This window comes from Lepidochelys kempii, chromosome 20 (assembly GCF_965140285.1).
Source record: "Lepidochelys kempii isolate rLepKem1 chromosome 20, rLepKem1.hap1, whole genome shotgun sequence".
NCBI lineage: Eukaryota > Metazoa > Chordata > Testudines > Cheloniidae > Lepidochelys > Lepidochelys kempii.
In genome coordinates this window covers 2316805-2338985 of record NC_136399.1, presented here as the reverse complement: position 1 = coordinate 2338985, position 22181 = coordinate 2316805, and the positions used below count along the sequence as shown (strand labels likewise).

The 22181-nt window shown below is 63.9% G+C and overlaps 2 protein-coding genes across 9 annotated transcripts; both read left to right on the top strand.

Annotated features, from left to right (window-relative positions):
• The first annotated feature begins 486 nt into the window (after window positions 1-486).
• PYM1 (PYM1 exon junction complex associated factor) lies at window positions 487-9069 on the top strand. Of its 5 annotated transcripts, XR_012155728.2 has the most exons (4): window positions 5502-5898; window positions 6023-6140; window positions 7611-7660; window positions 8156-8245. XR_012155728.2 is itself a non-coding variant. In XM_073318715.2 (3 exons), exons 1-3 carry the CDS (start codon window positions 503-505, stop codon window positions 8670-8672), a joined length of 666 nt encoding a protein of 221 aa, XP_073174816.1. In that variant the 5' UTR covers window positions 487-502; the 3' UTR covers window positions 8673-9069. The 5 variants fall into 5 exon arrangements, 4 of the variants coding, with proteins under 4 accessions (XP_073174816.1, XP_073174818.1, XP_073174817.1 ...); XM_073318715.2 differs by lacking the exons at window positions 5502-5898; window positions 7611-7660 and adding an exon at window positions 487-533 and having other exon boundaries at window positions 8156-9069; XM_073318717.2 differs by lacking the exons at window positions 5502-5898; window positions 7611-7660 and adding an exon at window positions 491-533 and having other exon boundaries at window positions 6047-6140; window positions 8156-9069.
• A 485-nt stretch (window positions 9070-9554) lies between these two features.
• Window positions 9555-22009, top strand: MMP19 (matrix metallopeptidase 19). Of its 4 annotated transcripts, none has more exons than XM_073319431.2 (9): window positions 9555-9610; window positions 17684-17772; window positions 18071-18201; window positions 18684-18899; window positions 19079-19324; window positions 19587-19709; window positions 20466-20630; window positions 20761-20888; window positions 21560-22009. In XM_073319431.2, the coding sequence occupies exons 2-9, from the start codon at window positions 17768-17770 to the stop codon at window positions 21794-21796; spliced, it is 1251 nt and encodes a 416-aa protein (XP_073175532.1). In that variant the 5' UTR covers window positions 9555-9610; window positions 17684-17767; the 3' UTR covers window positions 21797-22009. The 4 variants fall into 4 exon arrangements, with proteins under 4 accessions (XP_073175532.1, XP_073175531.1, XP_073175529.1 ...); XM_073319430.1 differs by lacking the exon at window positions 9555-9610 and adding an exon at window positions 16306-16537 and having other exon boundaries at window positions 18684-18857; XM_073319428.1 differs by lacking the exon at window positions 9555-9610 and adding an exon at window positions 16306-16537.
• The last annotated feature ends 172 nt before the right edge of the window (window positions 22010-22181 follow it).

The window sequence follows — 22181 nt, the reverse complement described above, 5'->3', positions numbered from 1 at the left end:
AGGAACAGCAGAAAGGCAGAAACGTCACGCAGCGAGAGCAGGGCCTGGGGCGCCTGGCTTCTGTCCCCTGGGGGACAAACCTCCACTCCCTCGGCCTCAGTTTCTCCAGCAGTAAAATGAGGGTGCCAAAGCGCACATCTTGACCAGGGCCCCAGGGAGCAGCCATTCACGGATGGGCCAGCTCCTTGGATCGCAGGTGCCTTGTGGTTCTCTGGCTAACACATGCTCACCCTCCCTTGCCCCTGCTGCCAGAAATTCCCCTGGGGCTGGATTGCCTCCCTTTTGCTCCCCTTGAGAAACTTCCATACAGCCCAGTCCTCAGGGAAAACGGTGTTAAGTCCCCCCCCAGGTAGTAGTAGCGGTGTTAAGGCCCCCCTGCCCCATTAGAGTCTTACTAAATTTCGCAGCATACAAAGAAAAAGTGGAAGGGTGGAGCCTAGCCCACAGCCCCACCCACAAGGCCTCTATAAAGTCCAATCAGCCGCTTGTCTTTCTCCCCAATATGGCTGCTGCTGGAGACCCTAGTGCAACAGGTGAGGGTAGTGAGATCCCTATAGCGTGAGAATCCTATTTCCTTGAGAGGTGCTTCTCTGTTTAGTTGGCAGCTGCTGGGGTGCAGAGGGGGGCTCCATAGGGTGTCTGCAGGCTGGCCCCATGCCTGTGGGAAGGCTGGCCTCATGGCATTGCTGTTTACAGAGTCTATTTTTAAGCTGTTGTCATTCTGTTCCAAAAGCAAGGTGCACTTTATGGCTTTAAATGCATAGGGAGTGCCTGGGTTTTGCCTAAATAAATTATGGGTGTTCCCTGCCTGAGGAATGGATCTAATCCCTGTGTAACTAAATTACCCCATGCTCTACTAATTGGATTGATCACTGTAACTAGTTAATGAACTCCAGCCAATCTTTTCAAACCAGATTCTTTGCTGATATGGAAATAATTATCTACTGACCTGGAGGTTGTGAATCAAATCAGAGGCTTTATTGCATCTCCAGGGGAAATTGTCTTTTCCCTGCCATCTGGCCTGGCTCTCCAGCTGTCCTAACGCCTTGTTAAGGGTGGCAGGGAGGAAATGCTATATAGCTGGGCAGGGCGAGCGGCTCTTCTCTGTCACTAACTAAAGAAACAAAACAAAACACAAATCTCTTGGGTTGCAAACGTCAACCCCAGTGTTAATCAGAAGGTGGAATATGCCGCAAGAGGTCTGCTCGGCCCGTCTGCTCGCTTCCCTGGGGAGGCAGGATGGCCCAATGGTTATGGTGCTGTCTAGGATGGGGGAAACCCAGGTTATGTCCTTTCTTTGCCCTGGGAGTATGACCAGAGCCTCTCTGTGCCAGTTCTCCTCCTGTAGAACGGGATCGTTGCATTTCCCAGCCTCACTGGGTGTGTGGGGTAAGAACGTGAGAGGCTCCGATACTAACTGTTGGGGGCTGAATACGTGCCTATGACAGCCAGCTCAGCAAGGGTGGAAATACCGTCTGCCACTGCCAAAAGTGATCAGGCAGCTGCTGTGCTGTGATCAGCCACTGTAACAGCTTCCCTAGCGTGCTGTTCCCTTGGCCTGCCCCCGCCCCGCTGCCACTTGTCAGATCTTGGGTTGACAGCGCCTTGAGGTGGGGGCTGGCTTTTCGCGGTGGGGAGGTGTATGGACACGGGGTTTCCAACCCCAAGTGTCCAACAATCCATTCTAGAGCCTGGAGGCCAGAGGGGCCCATTCGATCACCTGCTCTGACCTGCTGCCTAGCACAGAACAGAGGCTTTCGCCCAGTGCCCCCTGTGTGGAGCCGGAGAGCTAGTGTGTGGCTAAGGCAGCCAGGAGACCCCAAGCGATGGATGATCACCCACCACTGTGGGGAGCTGAGTCCAGGGGTTTAGCCCCAGAACGTTAGCAGGGAGGGGGTTATGTCCCGTTGGAATCAGCCTGGCTTTGGCTTCCAGGCAGGTTCTTGTGCCTGGCTTGGCTGGTGACCCAAAATCACCTTCCCGGTCTCTTGGAGGCGCTAAGCAGGCTGAGCTCCGGGTATCTCCTCGGGAGCCTTTTCGCCAGCCCTCGTGGCGGTTGGGCGGCGCCATCTCCGCTTCCTCGGCATCCTTTTAAAAACGCCCCACCCCAGGCTGGGCCCTGTGCAGAGGGAGAATTGCCCCCCAGCTCCTTGCTGCTACTGCGTGTGAGTGTGATGGATGGGGGGGCCGGGGGCTGTTTGCGGCTCCTGGCGGTGGGGGGGATGTGGCTGTCATGAGGCGCAGAGGGCCGCAGGTGCTGACCCCAGCCCAGCTGCAACCCCATTGCCCAGGCCAATGTGGGGCTGGGTTTCAACCTCCGACCCTGCACCCCACCCTGGGGAGATGCCCCGTTCCCTCCCCCTCCTCTCCCAGCCTGGGGCTAGTTACTCCCCCACCCCCCCCGAGATGCCCGGGCAGCACCGTCTCCCCCAGCCTCGGGCAGGATTCGAACCCCTGACTCCCCCATGAGCTGCCCCATTTCTGCCCATCCCCCTGGGGCAGGGTTTGAACCCGGAACCCCTCCCCCCCCACAAGATGTCCCTGTGGAGGCCTGTGTCCCACGTGACTCTCTGTGTGTGTGTGTGGGGGGGTGGCTTAGCCTGAGCCCCAAAGGATTCTGGGAAATGTCTCCCCACCCCTTCGAGCCCTCTGGCGGTCGGTGTCTCTTTAAAAACAAGATGGCCCCCGGCCCGGCTGCCCCCGCCCGCCACGCCCCTTCCGGGGGGCGGGGCAGAGTGGCCGGAAGTGGGTCGCGTTTCCAAGATGGCGACTCCCTATGTGACTGACGAGACCGGTGAGTGCGGAAACCGCTTCCGGGAGGTGGGAGCCCCCCCAGCTCCGGCCCCTCCCCCCGCCCGGGCCCCTCCCCCCAGCTCCGGCCTCACCCCCCCTCCTGCCCCCAGCTCCCCCTCCCCCCCCCGCCCGCATCCCCCCCTCCTGCCCCCAGCTCCCCCCCCCGCCCGCATCCCCCCCCTCCTGCCCCCAGCTCCCCCTCCCCCCTCCGCCCGCATTCCCCCCCTCCTGCCCCCAGCTCCCCCTCCCCCCCCGCCCGCATCCCCCCCTCCTGCCCCAGCTCCCCCCCCGCCCGCCCGCATCCCCCCCTCCTGCCCCCAGCTCCCCCTCCCCCCCCGCCCGCATCCCCCTCCTGCCCCCAGCTCCCCCTCCCCCCCTCCTGCCCCCAGCTCCCCCTCCCCCCCCGCCCGCATCCCCCTCCTGCCCCCAGCTCCCCCTCCCCCCCCGCCCGCATCCCCCCTCCTGCCCCCAGCTCCCCCTCCCCCCCCCGCCCGCATCCCCCCCCTCCTGCCCCCAGCTCCCCCTCCCCCCCCCGCCCGCATCCCCCCCGCCTGCCCCCAGCTCCCCCTCCCCCCCCCGCCCGCATCCCCCCCTCCTGCCCCCAGCTCCCCCTCCCCCCCCGCCCGCATCCCCCCCTCCTGCCCCCAGCTCCCCCTCCCCCCCCTCCTGCCCCCAGCTCCCCCTCCCCCCCCGCCCGCACCCCCCCTCCTGCCCCCAGCTCCCCTCCCCCCCCGCCCGCACCCCCCCTCCTGCCCCCAGCTCCCCCTCCCCCCCCGCCCGCATCCCCCCCTCCTGCCCCCAGCTCCCCCTCCCCCCCCGCCCGCATCCCCCCCCTCCTGCCCCCAGCTCCCCCTCCCCCCCCGCCCGCATCCCCCCTCCTGCCCCCAGCTCCCCCTCCCCCCCCTCCTGCCCCAGCTCCCCCTCCCCCCCGCCCGCACCCCCCTCCTGCCCCCAGCTCCCCCCCCCGCCCGCATCCCCCCCTCCTGCCCCCAGCTCCCCCTCCCCCCCCGCCCGCATCCCCCCCTCCTGCCCCCAGCTCCCCCTCCCCCCCCGCCCGCATCCCCCCCTCCTGCCCCCAGCTCCCCCTCCCCCCCCGCCCGCATCCCCCCCTCCTGCCCCCAGCTCCCCCCCGCCCGCATCCCCCCCCGCCCCCAGCTCCCCTCCCCCCCCGCCCGCATCCCCCCCCTCCTGCCCCCAGCTCCCCCTCCCCCCCCGCCCGCATCCCCCCCTCCTGCCCCCAGCTCCCCCTCCCCCCCCCGCCTGCCCCCAGCTCCCCCTCCCCCCCCCGCCCGCATCCCCCCCTCCTGCCCCCAGCTCCCCCTCCCCCCCCGCCCGCATCCCCCCCCTCCTGCCCCCAGCTCCCCCTCCCCCCCCGCCCGCATCCCCCCCCTCCTGCCCCCAGCTCCCCCTCCCCCCCGCCCGCATCCCCCCCTCCTGCCCCCAGCTCCCCCTCCCCCCCGCCCGCATCCCCCCCCCTCCTGCCCCCAGCTCCCCCTCCCCCCCCGCCCGCATCCCCCCCCTCCTGCCCCCAGCTCCCCCTCCCCCCCCGCCCGCATCCCCCCCCTCCTGCCCCCAGCTCCCCCTCCCCCCCCGCCCGCATCCCCCCCTCCTGCCCCCAGCTCCCCCTCCCCCCCCGCCCCCATCCCCCCCTCCTGCCCCCAGCTCCCCTCCCCCCCCGCCCGCATCCCCCCCCTCCTGCCCCAGCTCCCCCTCCCCCCCCGCCCGCATCCCCCCCTCCTGCCCCCAGCTCCCCCTCCCCCCCCTCCTGCCCCCAGCTCCCCCCCGCCCGCATCCCCCCCCTCCTGCCCCCAGCTCCCCCTCCCCCCCCGCCCGCATCCCCCCCCTCCTGCCCCCAGCTCCCCCTCCCCCCCCGCCCGCATCCCCCCCCTCCTGCCCCCAGCTCCCCCTCCCCCCCCGCCCGCATCCCCCCCCTCCTGCCCCCAGCTCCCCCTCCCCCCGCCCGCATCCCCCCCTCCTGCCCCCAGCTCCCCCTCCCCCCCCGCCCGCATCCCCCCCCTCCTGCCCCAGCTCCCCCTCCCCCCCCGCCCGCATCCCCCCCCTCCTGCCCCAGCTCCCCCTCCCCCCCCGCCCGCATCCCCCCCTCCTGCCCCCAGCTCCCCCTCCCCCCCGCCCGCATCCCCCCCTCCTGCCCCCAGCTCCCCCTCCCCCCCTCCTGCCCCCAGCTCCCCCTCCCCCCCCGCCCGCATCCCCCCGCTCCTGCCCCCAGCTCCCCCTCCCCCCCCGCCCGCATCCCCCCCTCCTGCCCCAGCTCCCCCTCCCCCCCCGCCCGCATCCCCCCCCCTCCTGCCCCCAGCTCCCCCTCCCCCCCGCCCGCATCCCCCCCCTCCTGCCCCCAGCTCCCCCTCCCCCCGCCCGCATCCCCCCCTCCTGCCCCCAGCTCCCCCTCCCCCCCGCCCGCATCCCCCCCCTCCTGCCCCCAGCTCCCCTCCCCCCCGCCCGCATCCCCCCCCTCCTGCCCCCAGCTCCCCCTCCCCCCGCCCGCATCCCCCCCCTCCTGCCCCCAGCTCCCCCTCCCCCCCCCGCCCGCAACCTGCCCCCAGCTCCCCCTCCCCCCCCCGCCCGCATCCCCCCCCATCCTGCCCCAGCTCCCTTCCCCCTCGCCTGGGCCGCATCCCCCCCCATCCTGCCCCTTGCCCCCCCGTGCTTTGGTGTCGTGCAGCCCCCCACTTTGTCCCCTGCCCCCCTTAACCAGTCACGTGTCGGGGCCCCCCCTTCAGCCTCACTCAGGACCGCGCTGGGCTGTTTCCTCCCTGTGGCCCCCCCGCCCCGAGGAGCCCCATCCCGGTCCGTGGCCTGGGGGGCTGCGCTGGTGGAGGGGCCGCGGGGCAGGCCCTGGGGTAGCGAAGGAACGGGGGTTCCTCTGCGGTAGGAGGCGGCTCCAGGATGGCCCCAATGAGCCGGCCGCCCTGGCGCAGCCTTAGACTAATCCTCGGAGGCCTGACTCCTTGGGTGACCTAATTCCCTCCCCTGCCCTGTGCCTCGGTTTCCCCATCCGAGGGTCCAGCGCTGACCAGGGGCGCGTGGCGGGGAGGAGCTGGTCTTCAGTTTGTCTGTAAGCTGTCTGAACGTTGCCAGAGAGACAAGGTGGGGCAGGTGACCTCTTTTATTGGACGGGGGCTCTTGGTTGGCCGTGTCTTACTGAGCAGCCTTTAGGTGAATATTGAAATCACTTTTTCCCTTCCCCCCTCTTTAAAATATCCCATCACAGACAAAGATGCTTGTAACGTTTCAGGGAAGTACATTGCCTCCACACAGCGCCCTGATGGGACCTGGAGGAAGCAGAGGAAGGTGAAGGAGGGATACGTGCCCCAAGAAGAAGTGCCGGTGTAAGTCGAATTCTAGTCCTTATGGCTGACCCCTCCCTAGAGCAGGGGAGGGCCTCTGGGATCTCTTGTATGGCCCATAGTGTGTGGGCTGTTACACAGTCCAACTCCTCACGTCTGGAAACCTCGACAGCTCCTAATGCTGTGAGATTGTCTGCTTCTACAGCACCGAATGTGTGCCTGGAGCTTCAGCCCATTCGGCAGACAGGTAGCCTGCTTCCTCAGCTGGGCTACCCAAGAAAGTGGCACTGGTTTCACTTAAGGTGTGATGTTAAGCTGGTGCGAACTGTTGTGTGTGCACTCCTTTGGATTCGGGGCGTTTTCTTTTGGTTTAGCTTAACCCTGTTCTTAAAGGCCATAAACTAGCCTGAAGAAAGCCAGTCTCTCCGCAATAACTGTCTCCGCAATAACTGTCCCCATGGGTTTGCACTGATATAGGTTAAACTGCTACAGTTTTTGCATGTAGGCCTGAGACCCCTCCTTCCTTCAGCTAGCTTCCCTTTAGGGTAACGGCACATCTTACCATTGTCAGTCCTCTCCCGGCCCACCTCTTAGCTGGGTGCAGCGTGACGAGCCAGGCAGTTGTACGTTTGGGGCCTGCTCGCTGCTTGGGGTTGCTTTCCCCCAAGGATCCATGGGAGGCTTTGTGGCAGAGTTTGAAACACGTTCTTTAAAAAGAGAGGAGAGCTCAGTGCTCCACAGGCCAGACTAGGTGATCCCAAGGGTGTCTCTGGCTTTAAATCTATGAATTCTCTTCGTTCCCTAATGCAAGCCAGGCATTCCTGTCAGCCCCTGGAGTGCTGATCCCAGCTCTTCTCACGTGGCAGAGCATGTTCAGTGAGCTCCCAGGGCATCTGGCTTGGCTTGAGAATTCCCATGTCCCCAGACAGGTAATTAGTGAGCTCGAATGGGGGTTGGGCTTAGCATGGCGCTGTGGATCTACGTCGGCCCCCATGGGGGCTCATCGACTCTCAAACGTGGGATGTGGCTCCCACTCCTCGCTATAACCCAAGGCCAATTGGCTGTCAACTTTCTAGGCTTCCAGATTGGGCCACAAAGTTTTGGGAATGTGGCCATTTGTTGGAGTTGAACCTGCCATCTCCAAACCCTTTGGGGAATACTAAAGATGGCCTCCCTGCCCCCGTCTCTCGAGGCCTTGCCCTGCCTCAGAGGGAGTCTCTGCTTTGGGAATCTTGTGAGGTGTTTTCAGCATGCTAGTGCTGTACTTACACACCAAACATCCTCATGCTGGCCCAGCGCGAGTTGATCTGAGAGGGGCCACAGGGCAGCAAAACCTCCTGTCTCCCATTGGGCAACATCTGTCAGGAACGGTGAAACAGAGAGGCTGTCCCATGTTTCCAAATCAAGCTCCTTGAAAATCCCCCCCCCGCCCAGTGCCCCCTCGGCTGTAATGATTTATAACCATGTGTATGTACTGTTGGGTTACATCGTGAGATCTGAGTCTTTTTTCAGGTGCCTGACCAACTTTGACCCCTTCTTATACCATAAGATGTAACCTGGCGGTATGTATTAACTCCCCTTATAAATCATTCTGGTGGGTGGCTTCAGCAGGGCTCTGGATGGGTCCTGCCTGCGAGGATAACCTCAGCTGGCATTGCTAGTCTCAGGCATAGAGCTCAGGTACTCGCAAACAGTGCTCAAATCCTGTAATGTTCAAAGTGTGGCGTCTCCTCCCGCCCTGAGGGTGGCGGCCAAGTGCTGTGATTCCTTTGCCCTTTAGAGTTCTCACTCAGTGATGCTGCTGTTCTGTGGGGCCTGAAGAGTGGGGCTGAGCGCTCATGACTCATTGGGTGGTGATTGGACCAGTGGGTTCTCAGCACGTCTTGCGGTGGGCTGGATCTGCAGGGGCATGGCCTTGCGGCTCTGGGTGTGTCCAAAGCGCCGCTGCAGTGGGATTAGAGAGCGTTGGAGCTCATGGCCGCCACATGTACCAGCTGGCTGGCTCCTGTTCTTCGTGTGTGGGAGAGGAAAGTCCTGATGGATTTTGTTCTGTGCAGGTATGAGAATAAGTATGTGAAGTTTTTCAAAAGCAAACCAGACCTGCCCCCTGGTCTGAGCCCCGAGGCCAACGTGCAGCCAGGCAAGCAGGCCGCCAAGGCGGAGAGCAGCGAGACAGGACTGTCCAAGACAGCCAAGAGGAACTTGAAACGTAAGGAGAAGAGGAAGCAGCAGCAGGAGAAAGGGGAGAGGGAGACGGACGAACTGATCCAGTCGCTGGAGAAGGCCACCCTCTCGGGGGGCAGCAGCAGGGACAGGCCCCCCCCAGGGGATGGTAAGTCAGCCCCACGGCGGCAGCAGGCCTGCGGCGGAAAGGCCCTGGGGGATGGGGACTCCTCAGCCTCTGAGAAAACAAAGAAGATGAAAAACCTGCAGAAGAAGCTGCGGCAGGTGGAGGAGCTGCAGCGGCGGCTGGACTCCGGGGAAATAAAGCAGCCGACGGCAGAGCAGCTGGAGAAGCTGGCGCGGCGGAAGGCCTTGGAGGAGGAGCTGGAGGACCTGGAGCTGGGTTTGTAGGGGGTGGGGGACGGGACGGGGGGGAGACTCTGACCCAGACTCGGTGCACGCAGGGTGAATGAGTTCTGCCAGCTGTGCTGACCAGAGCCCCAGCTGCCCCGCTGCTCTCTGCTGGGTTTTTGGTTGGGTGCTGCCCGGTTTTTAAGAACAATTTTCCCGGCTATCGAGGTTAGAAACTCGACAACTCTTCATGTACCTCTCTCCTTTTCCATTGTTTTATTTGGGGGGTGGGGGGAGGGAAGGCTGGGGATGTTGTTGGGATGGGGTGGGCGGGGTTGGCATCCCATGGCTGTTTCCCCAGCCCTGTAGGATTCCCAGGTCCTCAGTGTTCTGTGTTCCAGCCACTCACTCCTCCTTTGATTTTTAAAAATGACGCAATAATAAAATTGCAGCAGTGTCCTCGGCGTCTGGGATTTTGTTTTGCCTTCAAGCCAAGCTGCCTTCGGGCCCCTGCAGAGTCTCGCTGGCTTCTCTGGAGAGTCTGTGCTCTGCGTGCTGGAGGGAAAGCTGAGGCGCGCGCCCCTCCCTCAGGAGAACACGCCCATCCTTCCCACTTCAGCCCCACAGTGTGGTAAAGGCCTACCCAGAATGCGTGGCTACCCAGAGTAGATTGTGTAGCTTTCTGGAATATATGCTTGCTCTGTGTCTTCCATGATCTGATGAGCAGAGAACTAGTAAACAGTTGCTGGCCCTTAACGTATCTTCATCAGCGTCTGAGACAGCACCCACTGGAGTGACCCACAGTGGTTGTTTTAGGCTCTCTGCAAATTCAGGAAGGTGCTGCTCCAATTTCTAGATCCAATTTTCCAAGTTTCTTCTGTGCAAGTCTCGCTGCTAGAGCCTCCTATAACTGCAAGAACAGTCGGGGGCTGAGGCTGAAGAACTGTCGGGAGCGGGGGCTGACTGCCCCGGCTGGTCCTTAGCACGCCCCTAGGAAGGTGAGCACAGCCCCTCGTGTGTTGGGGGTATATTGGTGTAAGAGTAACTGGCTTGAGAACGGGGACCTGTTCTGCCTGGCACTGGCCACCAGGGGCTCTGTAGGGCCTGTCTAGTCCCTCGAGTGTGGTGGCCAGCCCTAATGCTGCCTGTCCCCCTGCAGCGCGGGCAGGGGGCCCGCAAGAGCAAAATCTGAGCCACCTCGTCTGGTCGTGCAGTGCGGGCCCGTGAGCGGGTTCTGCCAGCCCAACGTCAGCGGGAGCCAGGAACGCTTGGCCTTAGAGTGCAGGCGGGGGTGGGTGTTGCATTTTGGGGGGTGTGGGAGGCCAAGCCGCAGTGCAGCGCTGCTGGGAAGGTGAGGGAGTCAGGGGCTTGGGTGGGCGGGTGTGTCCTACTGCTGCTGACACCGAATGAAGCTTTGGATCCCGTTGATTTGTGTCTCTTTTTGGAGAGGGGGTTGCGAAGGGCTTTAAACAAAACCCTTCTGGGATTGTTGGTGGCTTTGGCGGGAGCTGAGGGAGCAAGGCCTCGATCCCCTTTGCCTGGGCTCTCCAGAACACGGCCCATGGCTCCTGCTCCCCTTCGCCTTGCTCTCAGAAACAGCTGGAGAGTTTTGGCTGAAATTCCCCCAGAGAATTCAGCAGGAGGCAGATGCCGGGCGTGGGAAATTTCAGCTCGAGCTGAAATTTAAAGCTTAGCCAAGTTCTAAGCCAAGAAAACAGGGTCTTGTAATGGGAAAGGTTGGAAGACCTTGATAGGTGGTGCTAATGGACAATGGTGACTGGCCTGGACATGACCCCAGTGCCTAGATCCCCCTGGCATGTTTGTCTCCTCCAATGCTCAGGGCCTGGCAGTGCCTGTCTGCCTTGGGTTTGTGGGGATGCTGGTGGGAGCTCCCGGGGGCAGCTATTCTGTATTTGTGCAGCATGCTGGGCCACCAATCACCTCTGGGGTGCAAATAATACAGGGCCGAGTCTTCTGCAAGCCACAGCTCTGCCTGCGGCCACCCGCTATTGACCAGCCCACCCCTCTTCAGTTTAGTGCGCAGACTGGTTGTGAGAGGACAGTTCTGCCACCAGCATCCTTCCCTGCCTGCCTTGCGAACTAGCTGGGGCTGATCGCCCGTGTGCACTCCCACACCGCAGGGCCAGTTTGCTTCAAGAGCAGCTCAGCGGACCCCTCGGCATCGGGTCGGCATCTCCCCTCTGTCTGCTCCTGCCCTGGGGCTGTGATGCGCTGACGCACTCGGGGTTGTTGGTGCAGCCGGGTGTTCAAAGGGCCCAGGCGGGAAGCTCCAGCCCCATTAACGGGCTGTAAGTGGCCTACAGATCAGGGCTCAGAATCAGCTTGGCCTGTAGGTCCCACAGAGGTAGTGCGTTAGCACGGCCAAGGAGAGGTGGCGCAGTGGGCGTGGGGTGCCTGGGGGGGAGCAGGGGTCTAGTTCCGACTCGGCCTCCGGAGACCTTGGGCAGGTGATTTGGCAGTACCTCAGTTTCCCCAGCTGCGCCGTAACACAACAGCTGCTGGAGCGACTCAGAGTCGGGGCCATCTCGCCCCATATCTCCCAGCAGAAGACCCTGCAGGGGGTAGATGTGGGGACATCTGCCCCCTTGCTCCCCAGCCAGCACTGGGAGAGCGATGGATGGCAAAGGGGGTGGGAACTGTGCAGACCCCGTGGTCTCTGGTGTGGGATGAGGGTTGCCAGGGGCAGCAGCCCCCCCGTGTCTCATGGGAATGATATGTCCCTCCTCCCCTGACAGATGGCTGAGTCATCCCTCCCTTGCCCTTAACGAGCTGCAGCTGTGGGGCTGGGACAGCAGCCCCCTGTGCATGACCCAGGCTGGCGGGTTTTTGGGTAGTGACGGGTCTTTAGGTCACAGATGTGGTGACTGACTGAAAGCTGCACCGAACACAGCTTGTCTCGCTCGCTGCCATAGCGAGCGGAGCATGACTAAGCCAGAGAGATGCCAGCGTGACTGGCTTGGGTCTGGTCAGTGTCACCGTGTGGGTGGGCGGGGGGGCTGCTCTGCGGGGCCTGGTCAGCAGGAGCGTCTCCTGGGTGTGCAGAGGACACTTTGTTACCAGGTTGGCTGCCTCTTTGGGAAACTGAGGCGCGGGGCGGGGGTGTGACTCGCCTAAACTCCTGCAATGAGATAGCAGCAGGTCTGGGAACAGAACCCAGGTGTCCTGGCTCTCACTCTGCCTGTGGTAACCCCTAGACCACGTGGCTGCGTGGGGCCAAAGCAAGGGGAGAGCAGGATCCTGCCAGGCTTGGCCTGTGGGAGGCTGCCGGGGGTGGTGGCAGAAGTGGCCTGGGGCCCACAGCTGTGTAAATATCTGCCCCTGTGCCAGCTCCTGCCCCACCTCTAGGGGGCGGAGGGGGGCTCACTAGCTTATGCGGGACTCTTGCTGGCTGTGAGATCGGACTCCTCGCAGAACCTCTGGGCTGTGAGTGACCCTGGGCTGGCTGGGAAGCAGACGGTTCTTGGCCTTTCCCCGGGCTATGCAGCGGCCGGGGCATGCGGCTCCGTTCCACCGCTGAGCTTGTCGCCGGGCATGAAACCCCTCGCTGCGTCTATTCGAGCTGAGCCGGTATCGGTGCTTGGGGTGACCTGATGGGCCCCCCAACCCTGTTTCCCTGCAGCCCCTTCCAACTGTGGGAACCCGTTAGCATTGTTTTGAGAGTGGGGTCCCTGTGGGTCGGGCGCTGGGCGAACACAGAGACCAGGTCCTGTCGTGGAGAGCTAAAGGCACAGACCCAGGTGGAAATGGGGAAACTGAGGCACAGTGCTGGGAAAGTGACTTGCTGAAGAGCAAGTAGAACACAGGGGTCCGGACTCCCACCCTGGCGCTCTAACCACTGGACAGTGGGAGGAAAGCAGCTGAGCGGGCTGGAGCAGGAGCCGGGGCTGGGATACAAAGGCCATGTGTCATCCCCTGGCCTGCTCTCCCGCTCAGTGATGTGCCTGGCTCTGCCAGACCAGTCATCGCCCGCCTGCAGTTCCTGGCAGTGCTGGCTCACTGACTGCCCCTTGCCCAGCTGCTCGCCCATGCCAATTGAACCAGCCCAAGGCGGGGGCGAGCCCCAGGGACCTGAATGGCCACGCGGGTGTTTGTTCGGCTTTTGTGCTTGAAGGTTAAACTCTTTCCTGGGGGCTAGGCTGGGCTGGCAGATGGCCTGGGGTGGGGTGGCTGGAGGAAGTGCTGCTCAGGGGGATTAGGGGGGAGTTGAGACTCCTGGCTTCTGACCCCAGAGCTGGGGATAGTAGTGGTTAGAGCAGTGGGGGCTGGGTGCCAGGACTCCTGGGTTCTGGCCCTAGCTCTGGGAAGGGAGGGGGCTCGTCTGGGTTAGAGCAGAGCAGGGAGTGGGATTCAGTCAGGGCTCCTGCGTTCTGTTTCCTGGAGTGAGGAGGCCTAATGGTTAGAGGGGGACAGGGCCTGGGCAGATTCGGAGTTAGGACTCCGGGTCCTCAGCATGTGTTGGGGGAGAGGTCTGAACGAGTTCTATTGGGGCATTTATACTGTATTCTGGAGACCCACTTCAAGCTCCTACCACTAACTTACCCAAGCTGGCACAGTGAAAGGTCCTGCCCCTCTCTGCCTCAGTTTCCCTCTGGTACGGCCCTCTTTCTCCCCCTGTTCCCTGATCCCAATGCTGCGCCCCATCCCTCATTCCTGTTAGCCCCGCAGGGCTGGTGTGGTGCCAGATTCTGATCCCCCTGGCCAGGCTGCATCTCCCTGTCAGCTGGTGATGGCGGGAGCCCTGGAGCCGCGCCCTGATGGTTTTCTCAGCTGAGGAGTTGGCAGGAGCTGGCAGCATGGAAAATACCTGTCGTTCAAAATAGCAAATGTGGGGCAGAAGGAGGGAGCTGGGGTGTGGGAGCCAGTGTCCTGGCCGTCTTCCCCATCTGCCTCCCTACATCCCTCTGCAGCTTCAGCCGGGGTGGGGTTCTGCCTGTCTATGGGCTTTGGCAGCTCTGCTGTGCAGGAGTTAACAGCTGCCACGTTCCACCCCAGAGGTGGCTGCATTTCAGTGGTGGAGGAACTGATTGCTATGTGGACTCATGGGCCCTTGTAACTTTTATCATGGCTAGGTCCTGTCCTTAATCCTATACATATCTAACCCCCTTTAATCCGATGCCTCTGTGCTATCCTGTTGCAGTGAGTTTCCCAGGTTAATTGTCCCATCACATCCCAATTATTTTCCCCCTTTCTGCAGGTGAGTGGAGGGGAAGGGGGGACCCTTGAACTGCCCTGGTACCCTCCTCAACATGCTGTGAAAGGGGGGCAGCTCTTAGCCTCAGGCTGCCCAGCAGCTGGTTGTGTAAGGAGCTACCCATTCCCAGGTGTGCATATGGGGCTTGCGTTGCCATGGCTGCGGCTGATTCCCTGATGCCCGGTCCTGGGGGGAACAGGGTGTGATGAAGTGCAACTGTTCTTAATGTTCTCTCTGAATACGGTGTGGGTGCCTCAGTTTCCCCTATGCATTTCTTAAGTACCTAGGTGGTGGGATAAGGGGGTGCGATTGTTGCAGAGCCCGAGAGGGCCAGTGTGATGGAGTCTGCATAGAGAATGGCCAACATCCTGTCTCCTAGCCACTGATGGCCTGGGGCCCTCCTCTGCAAGGTGCCAACTGAAGGGGTTGGAGAACAAAGAGATCAGGTGGCCTCCTGGCCTGGGAAAGAGACAAATGCCGGAGGAGGGGCTGGAGAGTTCAGTTTGGAGCTGGCTGGGGAAAGCAAGCCCTGCCCCCCCAAGATGGGCCTGACTGGGGGGTCCTGTTCTCTGCACCTACAAGCTCTGTGTTAGCCCGTGTTCCTATCATCTAATAAACCTTCTGTTTTACTGGCTGGCTGAGAGTCCCGTCTGACTGCGGAGTTGGGGGGCAGGACCCTCTGGCTTCCCCAGGACCCTGCCTGGGCGGACTGGCTGTGGGAAGTGCACGGAGGGGCCGAGGATGCTGAATGCTCCGAGGTCAGACCCAGGAAGGTGGAAGCTGTGGAAGCTTCTTGCCCTGCAGACAGGCTGCTCCCAGAGAGGAGGGTCCCCCAGAGTCCTGCCTGGCTTCGTAGGGAGCAGTTCCAGAGCATCGCCCGGGGACCCCATGACACAGGGGCCGGAGATAGAGAGGGGAGACTGACCACGCTTGTCCCGAGGGGTGGGCCCCGGGGCCTTGCTGGGAGCCCTGTGTCACGGCGTCCCCGGGCGATGCTCTGGAACTGCTCCCTAGGAAGCCAGGCAGGACTCTGGGGAAGTCTCCTCTCTGGGAGCAGCCTGTCTGCAGGACACACAGCTCACCCGGCTCCACCTTCCTGGGTCTGACCTCGGAGCATTCAGCCTCCTCTGCCCCTCCGTGCGCTTCCCACAGCGAGTCCGCTCAGGCAGGGCTCCTGGGGCAGCCAGAGGGTCCTGCCCCCCAACTCCGCAGTCAGACGGGACTCTCAGCCAGCCAGTAAAACAGAAGGTTTATTAGACGACAGGAACATGGTCTAACACAGAGCTTGCAGGAGCAGAGAACGGGACCCCTCAGCTGGGTCCATTTTGGGGGGCAGTGAGCTAGACAACCACGTCTGCCCTTCACTCCATGTCCCAGCCAGCCCCAAAACTGAAACTCCCTCCTGCCCCCGCTTTGTCCCTGTCCCGGGCCAGGAGGTCACCGGATTCCTTTGTTCTCCAACCCTTTAGCTCTCACCTTGCAGGGGGGAAGGGCCCAGGCCCTCAGTTGCCAGGAAACAGGGTGTCGGCCATTCTCTGTGTCCAGACCCCTGCACACACCTGCCCTCTAGGGCTCCGCAATGATTATACACCCTTATCCCACCCCCTAGATACTTAAGAACTGCCTAGGGGAAACTGAGGCACCCCCACACTATTCAGAGGAAACATTAAGAACAGTCCCACTTTGTCACATCCTGGTCCTTTGCTGCAGTTCTCCTGGCAGCTGTTCTGAGGGGCAGGTTTGCTGGGCAGGGAGTAAGTCTGCGAGGAGAATGGGCTGCCGCGCCCCGGGGCATCAATGGGGCCAGAGCCCAGCTGGCGCGACTTGGTCGGCGCCCCACTGACTTCACCAGCTTTACACCCACTGGGGTCCTGGGGGATGGGTCCCAGCCAGTTCCTAGGGGCACCTTGCAGACCCCCAGCAGCTGACCCCAATGTTGGGTGTCCAGCTGGGAGCCAGTGGGCTGGAGAGATCCCGGTGGGGGAGAGGCTGGGGCTGTCTGGTCCGGGGACAGAGGGTTAATTCTACTGGCTTGTTGAACTCCACTTTGCCCCCAGGGTTAGGCCAGGGGGACACCTGAGAGCATCCCACATGAGTCACCCTGGGCTGGGCCTGGGCAGCATCTTACAGGGAGAGTACACAAGGGGAAACTGAGGCCGGGGGGGGGCATGGTTGTCCCAGGGTCACGCAGCAGAGCCAGGATTAGAACCCAGGAGTCCTGTGTCCTACTCTGGTGCCCAAACTGCTCAGGGCAGAGACCGTCCCGTGGTCTGTATCTGCAGCACCTGGCCTAATGGGCCCTCCGTCCATCCTGCAGTCAGGAACCGCCAGCCCGCTGGGGAAGGGGTTAACTGTCCATCTCCCCCGCCATCCCAGGGGCTCTGGCCTGCGGTTGCAACATGGTTTAGTTTGGAATGAGTCATCGGGGCTGTTCAAGGTTTATAAACTTGGGAAAGGGACGGGAGGGCTGGAGAGGAGAGAAGGGCTGCAGGAACCCCGGCGGGTAGGAGGGGACGAGGGACAAGGCCCAGAAAGACGGTTTCCAAGGGCTCTGAGGAGTATCTAGTGCCCCCCCCTTGGAAACCGCCGTTTGCCGCTGCGGCTGGAGGCTCAGGGGAGGATGACTGGGCTGGAGCTGCTCTGCCAGGTCTGTGCCCTCGCCCTCTTCGCCAGCGCCGCTGCCAGCGACCCCTCGGAGGAGCAGGAAGCCGTGGTGAGTCGGAGCTGGGGCTGGGGCTGGTCTCCTGCCCCAAAGGGAGCGTTGGGGGGACCGGGGATGGGGCGGAATGGTTTGCTGAGCAAAGTGAGAGGCAAGTGCTGAGAAACTGCCTAAGGGAAGCTCTGCTGGTGCCCCCAATTCCCACCCACAGCCCCCTGCTATCCCATTCCTGAGATCCCCCCAGCTCTGCCGGTGCCCCTCACTCCCGACCTGCAGCCCCTTGCCATCCCAGCCCAGGACTCCCTGCATGCCGCCAAGCTCTGTCGGTGCCCCTTACTCCTGCCCCGCAGCCCCCTGTTATCCCAGAGCTGGGGCTTGGGACGCTCCCCCAGCTGCTGCTCACACCGACCCTGATCTGATGGTCCCCCGGGGCTCCCCAGCCCAACCCTGCCAGGGTTCCCACGCCAGCCCTGAGACCTCTTCCAATCTGTGCTGAGGTGGGGGGTGAGCTGGGGACGGGGGCGACCTACCAGTGCAGGGTCCCTGCACATGCCAGGGGCCTTGCAGCGTGGCTGGTCTGTGCCCCTGGGGCTAACGGGACATGGCAGCGAACCCAGGCTGGACATGGGAAGGGGGCCCTGTCCCCGACTGGGACAGAAGGCCAATCTCACTGCCTGGCCAGGCCCCCCGCCGATGCGCCAAGCAGGCCGTGGGAATTTCCTGTCAGCTTGTTCACCCAGCTGTGCGGGCCACGTAGGCCTGGTGGCCAGGATGCCTGGGTTCTATCCCTGGCTCTGGGAGCAGAGTGAGGTCTAGTGGTTAGAGCAAGGGGACTGGGAGCCAGGACTGTGGGGTTTTGTCCCCGGCTCTGGCACCCAAGGCAAGTCTCTTCCCCCCTGCCTCAGTTTCCCCATTTGTATAATGAAGATAATGATCCCACACACACGCTCCGGGGGGCTGTGAACCTTAATTAAGGGGACAGCATTTTGAGCTCCTCAAAGCACGATGGGAAATGCTAGCCCCTAAGTGCCCCAGCATGAGATCCCGCAGCTCCTCTCCTGCCAGGCCCAGAGCCTGGAGGCGGCACCGCACCCCTCTGGTCAGGGCCCCGTTTCCCACCTGCGTAGCGATGCCCAGGTCCCTGGTGACCGACGGGGGGGCAGGAAGTGTCCTGCTGACCCATGTCCCATCACCCCCCAGCGTTACCTGCAGCAGTTCGGGTATTTGCAGAAGCCGCTGGAGAGGCTGACGGAGGAGTTCACCAACACCGAGCTGACCGAGGCCATGAGGTAACGCGGGCGCCAAGCGCCCTAGGAGGGGACAGGGCCGGGCTGGGGCACGTGGGCAGAGCGGGGCCTGGGCGTGGCGTGTGCGTGACCAGTGGCATGCTGCCCCCTGTGCGTGCTGTGCCATGTCAGAGAGGGGATGCCACCGGGTGCCTTGGCTAGGCCGTACCCAGATGTTCCTGGTGCCCCCCCCAGCCTGCGCCAGGGGGGAACCCATCTCCTCGAGGCTGCATGTGGGAGTCCTCTTCCCTCGAGCATCACCGCCCCAGCTGACCCTGCTGTCTGTGCCCCCCGCATCCAGGTCTTTCCAGCTGGCCTCCGAGCTGCCCGCCACCGGCCTCCTGGATGATGCCACCCTGGCGCAGATGAGGCAGCCGCGCTGCGGGGTCGAGGACCCCTTCAACCAGAAAATCCTCAAGTACCTGCTCCTGGGTGAGGGGCGGACAGACTGCGCGTGACCCGATGCGCCCGGTGGGGGTGGGGGGAGCTGAGTGCTGGGCCGCCTGGTGGGGTCGGGGGCACAAGGCGCTCAGCGCCCCATGGTGGGGGGACTTCTCCGTTCTGCAGACCTGGAGTCAAATGAGGGGCTTGGGGGTCCAGCTGGGTCTGGCCGGAGCTACTTTAAGGCGTTAGGGTCATGTTGGGTGGGGCTCCAGGTTCTGGCGCTAGGGATGGGCGGGGGTCAAGTCGGCGTTATGGGGCTAGGCCCAGAGGTGGAAGTTAGGGGGATGGAGCCAGGATCAGGGTGTCCCTTCGACCCCGAATGCCAGGGCAGTGAGGGGCCGGTGCTCTCCTGCCACTGGGCACTGAGCGCTAGAGGCTGGGCCCCAGCATCCCCTGCGGCCTCGGAAGGGGGCTGGTGGCTCCCACCCCTTCCCTGCTGGCACAGCCGATCTCCTCCCTCTGCCCCCCAGGCCGCTGGCGCAGGAAGAACCTGACCTACCGGATCTACAGCTCCACGCCGGACATGGCGGCCAGCGCTACCCGCCGGGCCATCCAGGCTGCCTTCCGGTACTGGAGCGACGTGGCCCCGCTGACCTTCCGGGAGGTGCGGCACGGCACGGCCGACATCCGCCTCTCCTTCCACGGTGCCTACTCCTGGACCTGCTCCCGCCCCTTCGACGGACCTGGTACACGGAGCCGCCCGGGGCAGGGGTCGGGGACGGGAGACCTCCCCTCGAGGTGCTGCCCTGAGCGGGAGGGGCGCTCCCCCCGGCAGGCCGTGCTGCCCGCAGTGTGCGGCAGGGAGCGGGGCGGGGGGCTCCGTCGGGCTGGGGGGGCCGCCCTCATGTCGCGTCTCTGGGCGCAGGGAAGGTGCTGGCTCACGCCGACGTCCCCGAGGAGGGCACGGTGCACTTCGATGAGGACGAGCTGTGGACGGAGGGGACGTACCGTGGTGTCAACTTGCGCATCATTGCGGCCCACGAGATCGGGCACGCCCTGGGCCTGGGCCACTCCCGCTACCCCGCCGCCCTCATGGCCCCTGTCTACAGTGGCTACCGGCCCCACTTCCGCCTGCACTTCGACGACATCGACGGCATCCGGGCCCTGTACGGTGAGGGATGCCGGGATCTCCCCCGCCCGGGTCCTTCTCCCTCCCACACCACAATCCCACTGGCTCTGTCCCCCCCAAGTCCTGCTGGGCCTGGTATCCTGACCACCTCTGGTGTTCCACGGGGGGACCCCACTCCTCCTGCCCCATGTCTCCCCCTGGGTCTGGGTCCAGCTCCCCTTCCCCCCATGCCCTCCTGGAGCCCCTTCATCCCCCGCCCAGTCCGTAGTGGGCCAGAATAATCACTGTCTGGTGTTACTTCAAGGCAAAAAGACTCCGGCAGTGACGCTGCCTGGGACCCTGCCGAGCCTGTCGCCCACCTCCCCCAGCCTGCCGCCCGCCAAGGTGCCCGACCCCTGCACTGACGGCTTGGACGCCCTGATGTTCGGTGAGCCGGAGGGGCTCTTTTGTGGGGGGATTCCCAACGGGCCATGAAAGAGAAGGAACCGAAGCCCCCGGGATTCTCCAGGGTTGGCACCTGGGGACGGAGACAGATGCCGGGTGTTCGGGGAGGGCTGCCCAGGGAGGGACTGAATTAGACGTGAATATAAAATAATTGAGCCAACGGGCATGGGAACCGGGCCACCCGCTGCTGCCAGCCTGAGCTGAAATGGAGCGTTCGGGGGGATGGGGCCCTGAGCAGGACGAGTGGGTTTATGACCCTTTGGCGAGTGGTGGGGGCCGGGCAGCACCCACCTAAAACTGAGCCTGTGCCCCCTTTGCTCACTGCTGAGGAACTAACGGTCGCCCACCCTGGGCCGTGTCCCTGGTTCCGCGCATTCAGCGTGGGCTCAGCCCAGAGCCTGTGTAAACCCCACGCCAGCGGCACGAGCGTTTGCCAGCCCAGCCCCGGGAGCTAAAACGTGTGTGCGAACCAGTGCAGCCCAGCCCCCGTTTGCAGCAGGGCCTGGGGCTGGGCCCCGACTTCTGTGCCGTCGTTGCAGGGGCCCCAGGCTGCACCGGCTCAGGGGATGCCGAGCGAGGAAATAGATTTTGGGGCCAATTCGCATTGCGACCCGTCTCTGTATAAAGACAAGCATGTGTCATCGCTCCAGGCCGCACAGCCCTCCCCCCAGCGCCCCACATCTGTGAGGTTGGGGGCAGCCCCCAGGGCATTAACCCTTTGCTCCCCTCTGCCTCCCAGGCCCTTATGAGCAGACCTACGCCTTCAAGGGGGGCTATGTCTGGACCGTGACGGATTTCGGGACTGGCCCCCTGAAGGAGATCCCGGCCCTGTGGAAGGGGCTCCCCGAGCGGCTGGATGCGGCCGTGCACTCCCCCCGCACCGGCAGGAGCTACTTCTTCAAAGGTGGGACGAGCCTTGCCAGGGGGTGTCAAAGGGGAGATGGGGGATGGGGAAGGGTAGGTTGGGGGGGCTGGCTCCTGCCCCGTGGGGGGCACCATTCTGCATCGCAGAGACACCCCCGCTTCTGCTGCAGGTGACAAGGTCTGGCGGTACCGAGGCTTCCAGCTGGACCCCGGCTACCCCAAGGCCCTGACCCGCGTCCCGGCCAAGATCGACGCTGCCTTCTACTGGCCAGGGAACAAGAAGATTTTCCTCTTCAAGGTAGGCGCCGGGGCCCGGGTGCTGCTGGTCTCTCAAGGGCCCCAGCCCGGGTGCCCCCTCCCGCCCCGGCCTCCCCTCTGGCCCCTGAGCCAGGCCGCCCCTCCCCCGGCCCAGGCAGCCTTGGCCCACTCCGGCTTTAGGACCCAGCAAGCGGAGCCGGCTGGGGCAGGAATTCCCAGCCCCGCCCCTTTGCCCTGCCAGCCCCTTGGGGCAGGGAGCTCCGGGCCCCGCCTTTCGCCTTGTTCCCATGGTGCCCAGCTGCCTCCGTCCTGAGGGCGGGTTGATCCCAGGACAGGAGGACGCGGGTTGGCTGGCAAAGATTCCGACAGGGCAGGCATAACCAGTCGGCCAATGGCAACGCAGCCCCGCTTTGTGCAGGACCATGCCCCCCCTCCTGGGCTATATAATAGCGCCTGGGCCCAGAGCATCCTGGGAAGTGTAGTTCACCTCCTGCAGTGGCCATTTCCACGCTGGTCCTGAGGAACTCCCTCCGCCCCGCCCCGCCCCGCCCCAGCATCCTGCCAGATGCATTCTGGGAGAATCCGTCTGGCACATTGTTGGCTCCAAGCCAGGCGCTGGGCAAAGGGGGGCCCCCAGCCGGCATGGGGGAGGGGGACCTAGCCCTGGAGAGCCGAGCCGCCAGCACCCCTCCGCTTTGCCTCCCTGCGCAGGGCACCGGCTACTGGCAGTGGGACGAACTGGCCTGGAGCGACTTCAGCGGCTACCCCAAGAAGATCGCCAAGCTGTTCACCGGGGTGCCCTCCCACCTGGACGCGGCCGTGGCCTGGGAGAACGGCCGGGTCTATTTCTTCCAGGGGGGCCAGTACTGGCGGGTCAACACGCAGCTGCGGGTGGAGAAGGGCTACCCGCTGAGCACGGCCGAGCGCTGGATGCACTGCGAGGCCTAGGCGCCCCCGCGGGATGGGCCCGGGCGCCCTGGGATCGGGGCCAAGGGATTGGAGAAGGGGGGGAGGGGTTTTTAATGGGCCAGAGGCGCCACCTGCAGGCAGCTGGCGAGAACGGCTCCGGGACAGGACATTGCGGGGAATGGGGGCCTTGCCTGGGCATTGTACCCCAGGGAGCCCCTGCTCCCTCCCTGCACAATAAACCCCGTCACCAGGGCACGGGCAGCGGGCTGAGCGTCATGGGGACCCTGCGAGCTCTGCGCCAGGGCAGCATGGCGGTGGGCCTCCTAGGAGTGACAGATGATGGGGGCCTGGCTGTTTTCTGCCCCCCAGTCGCCACACCAGCCAGCCCGCCCTGGAAATCCAGCACCCCCTGCAGTGGCAAACC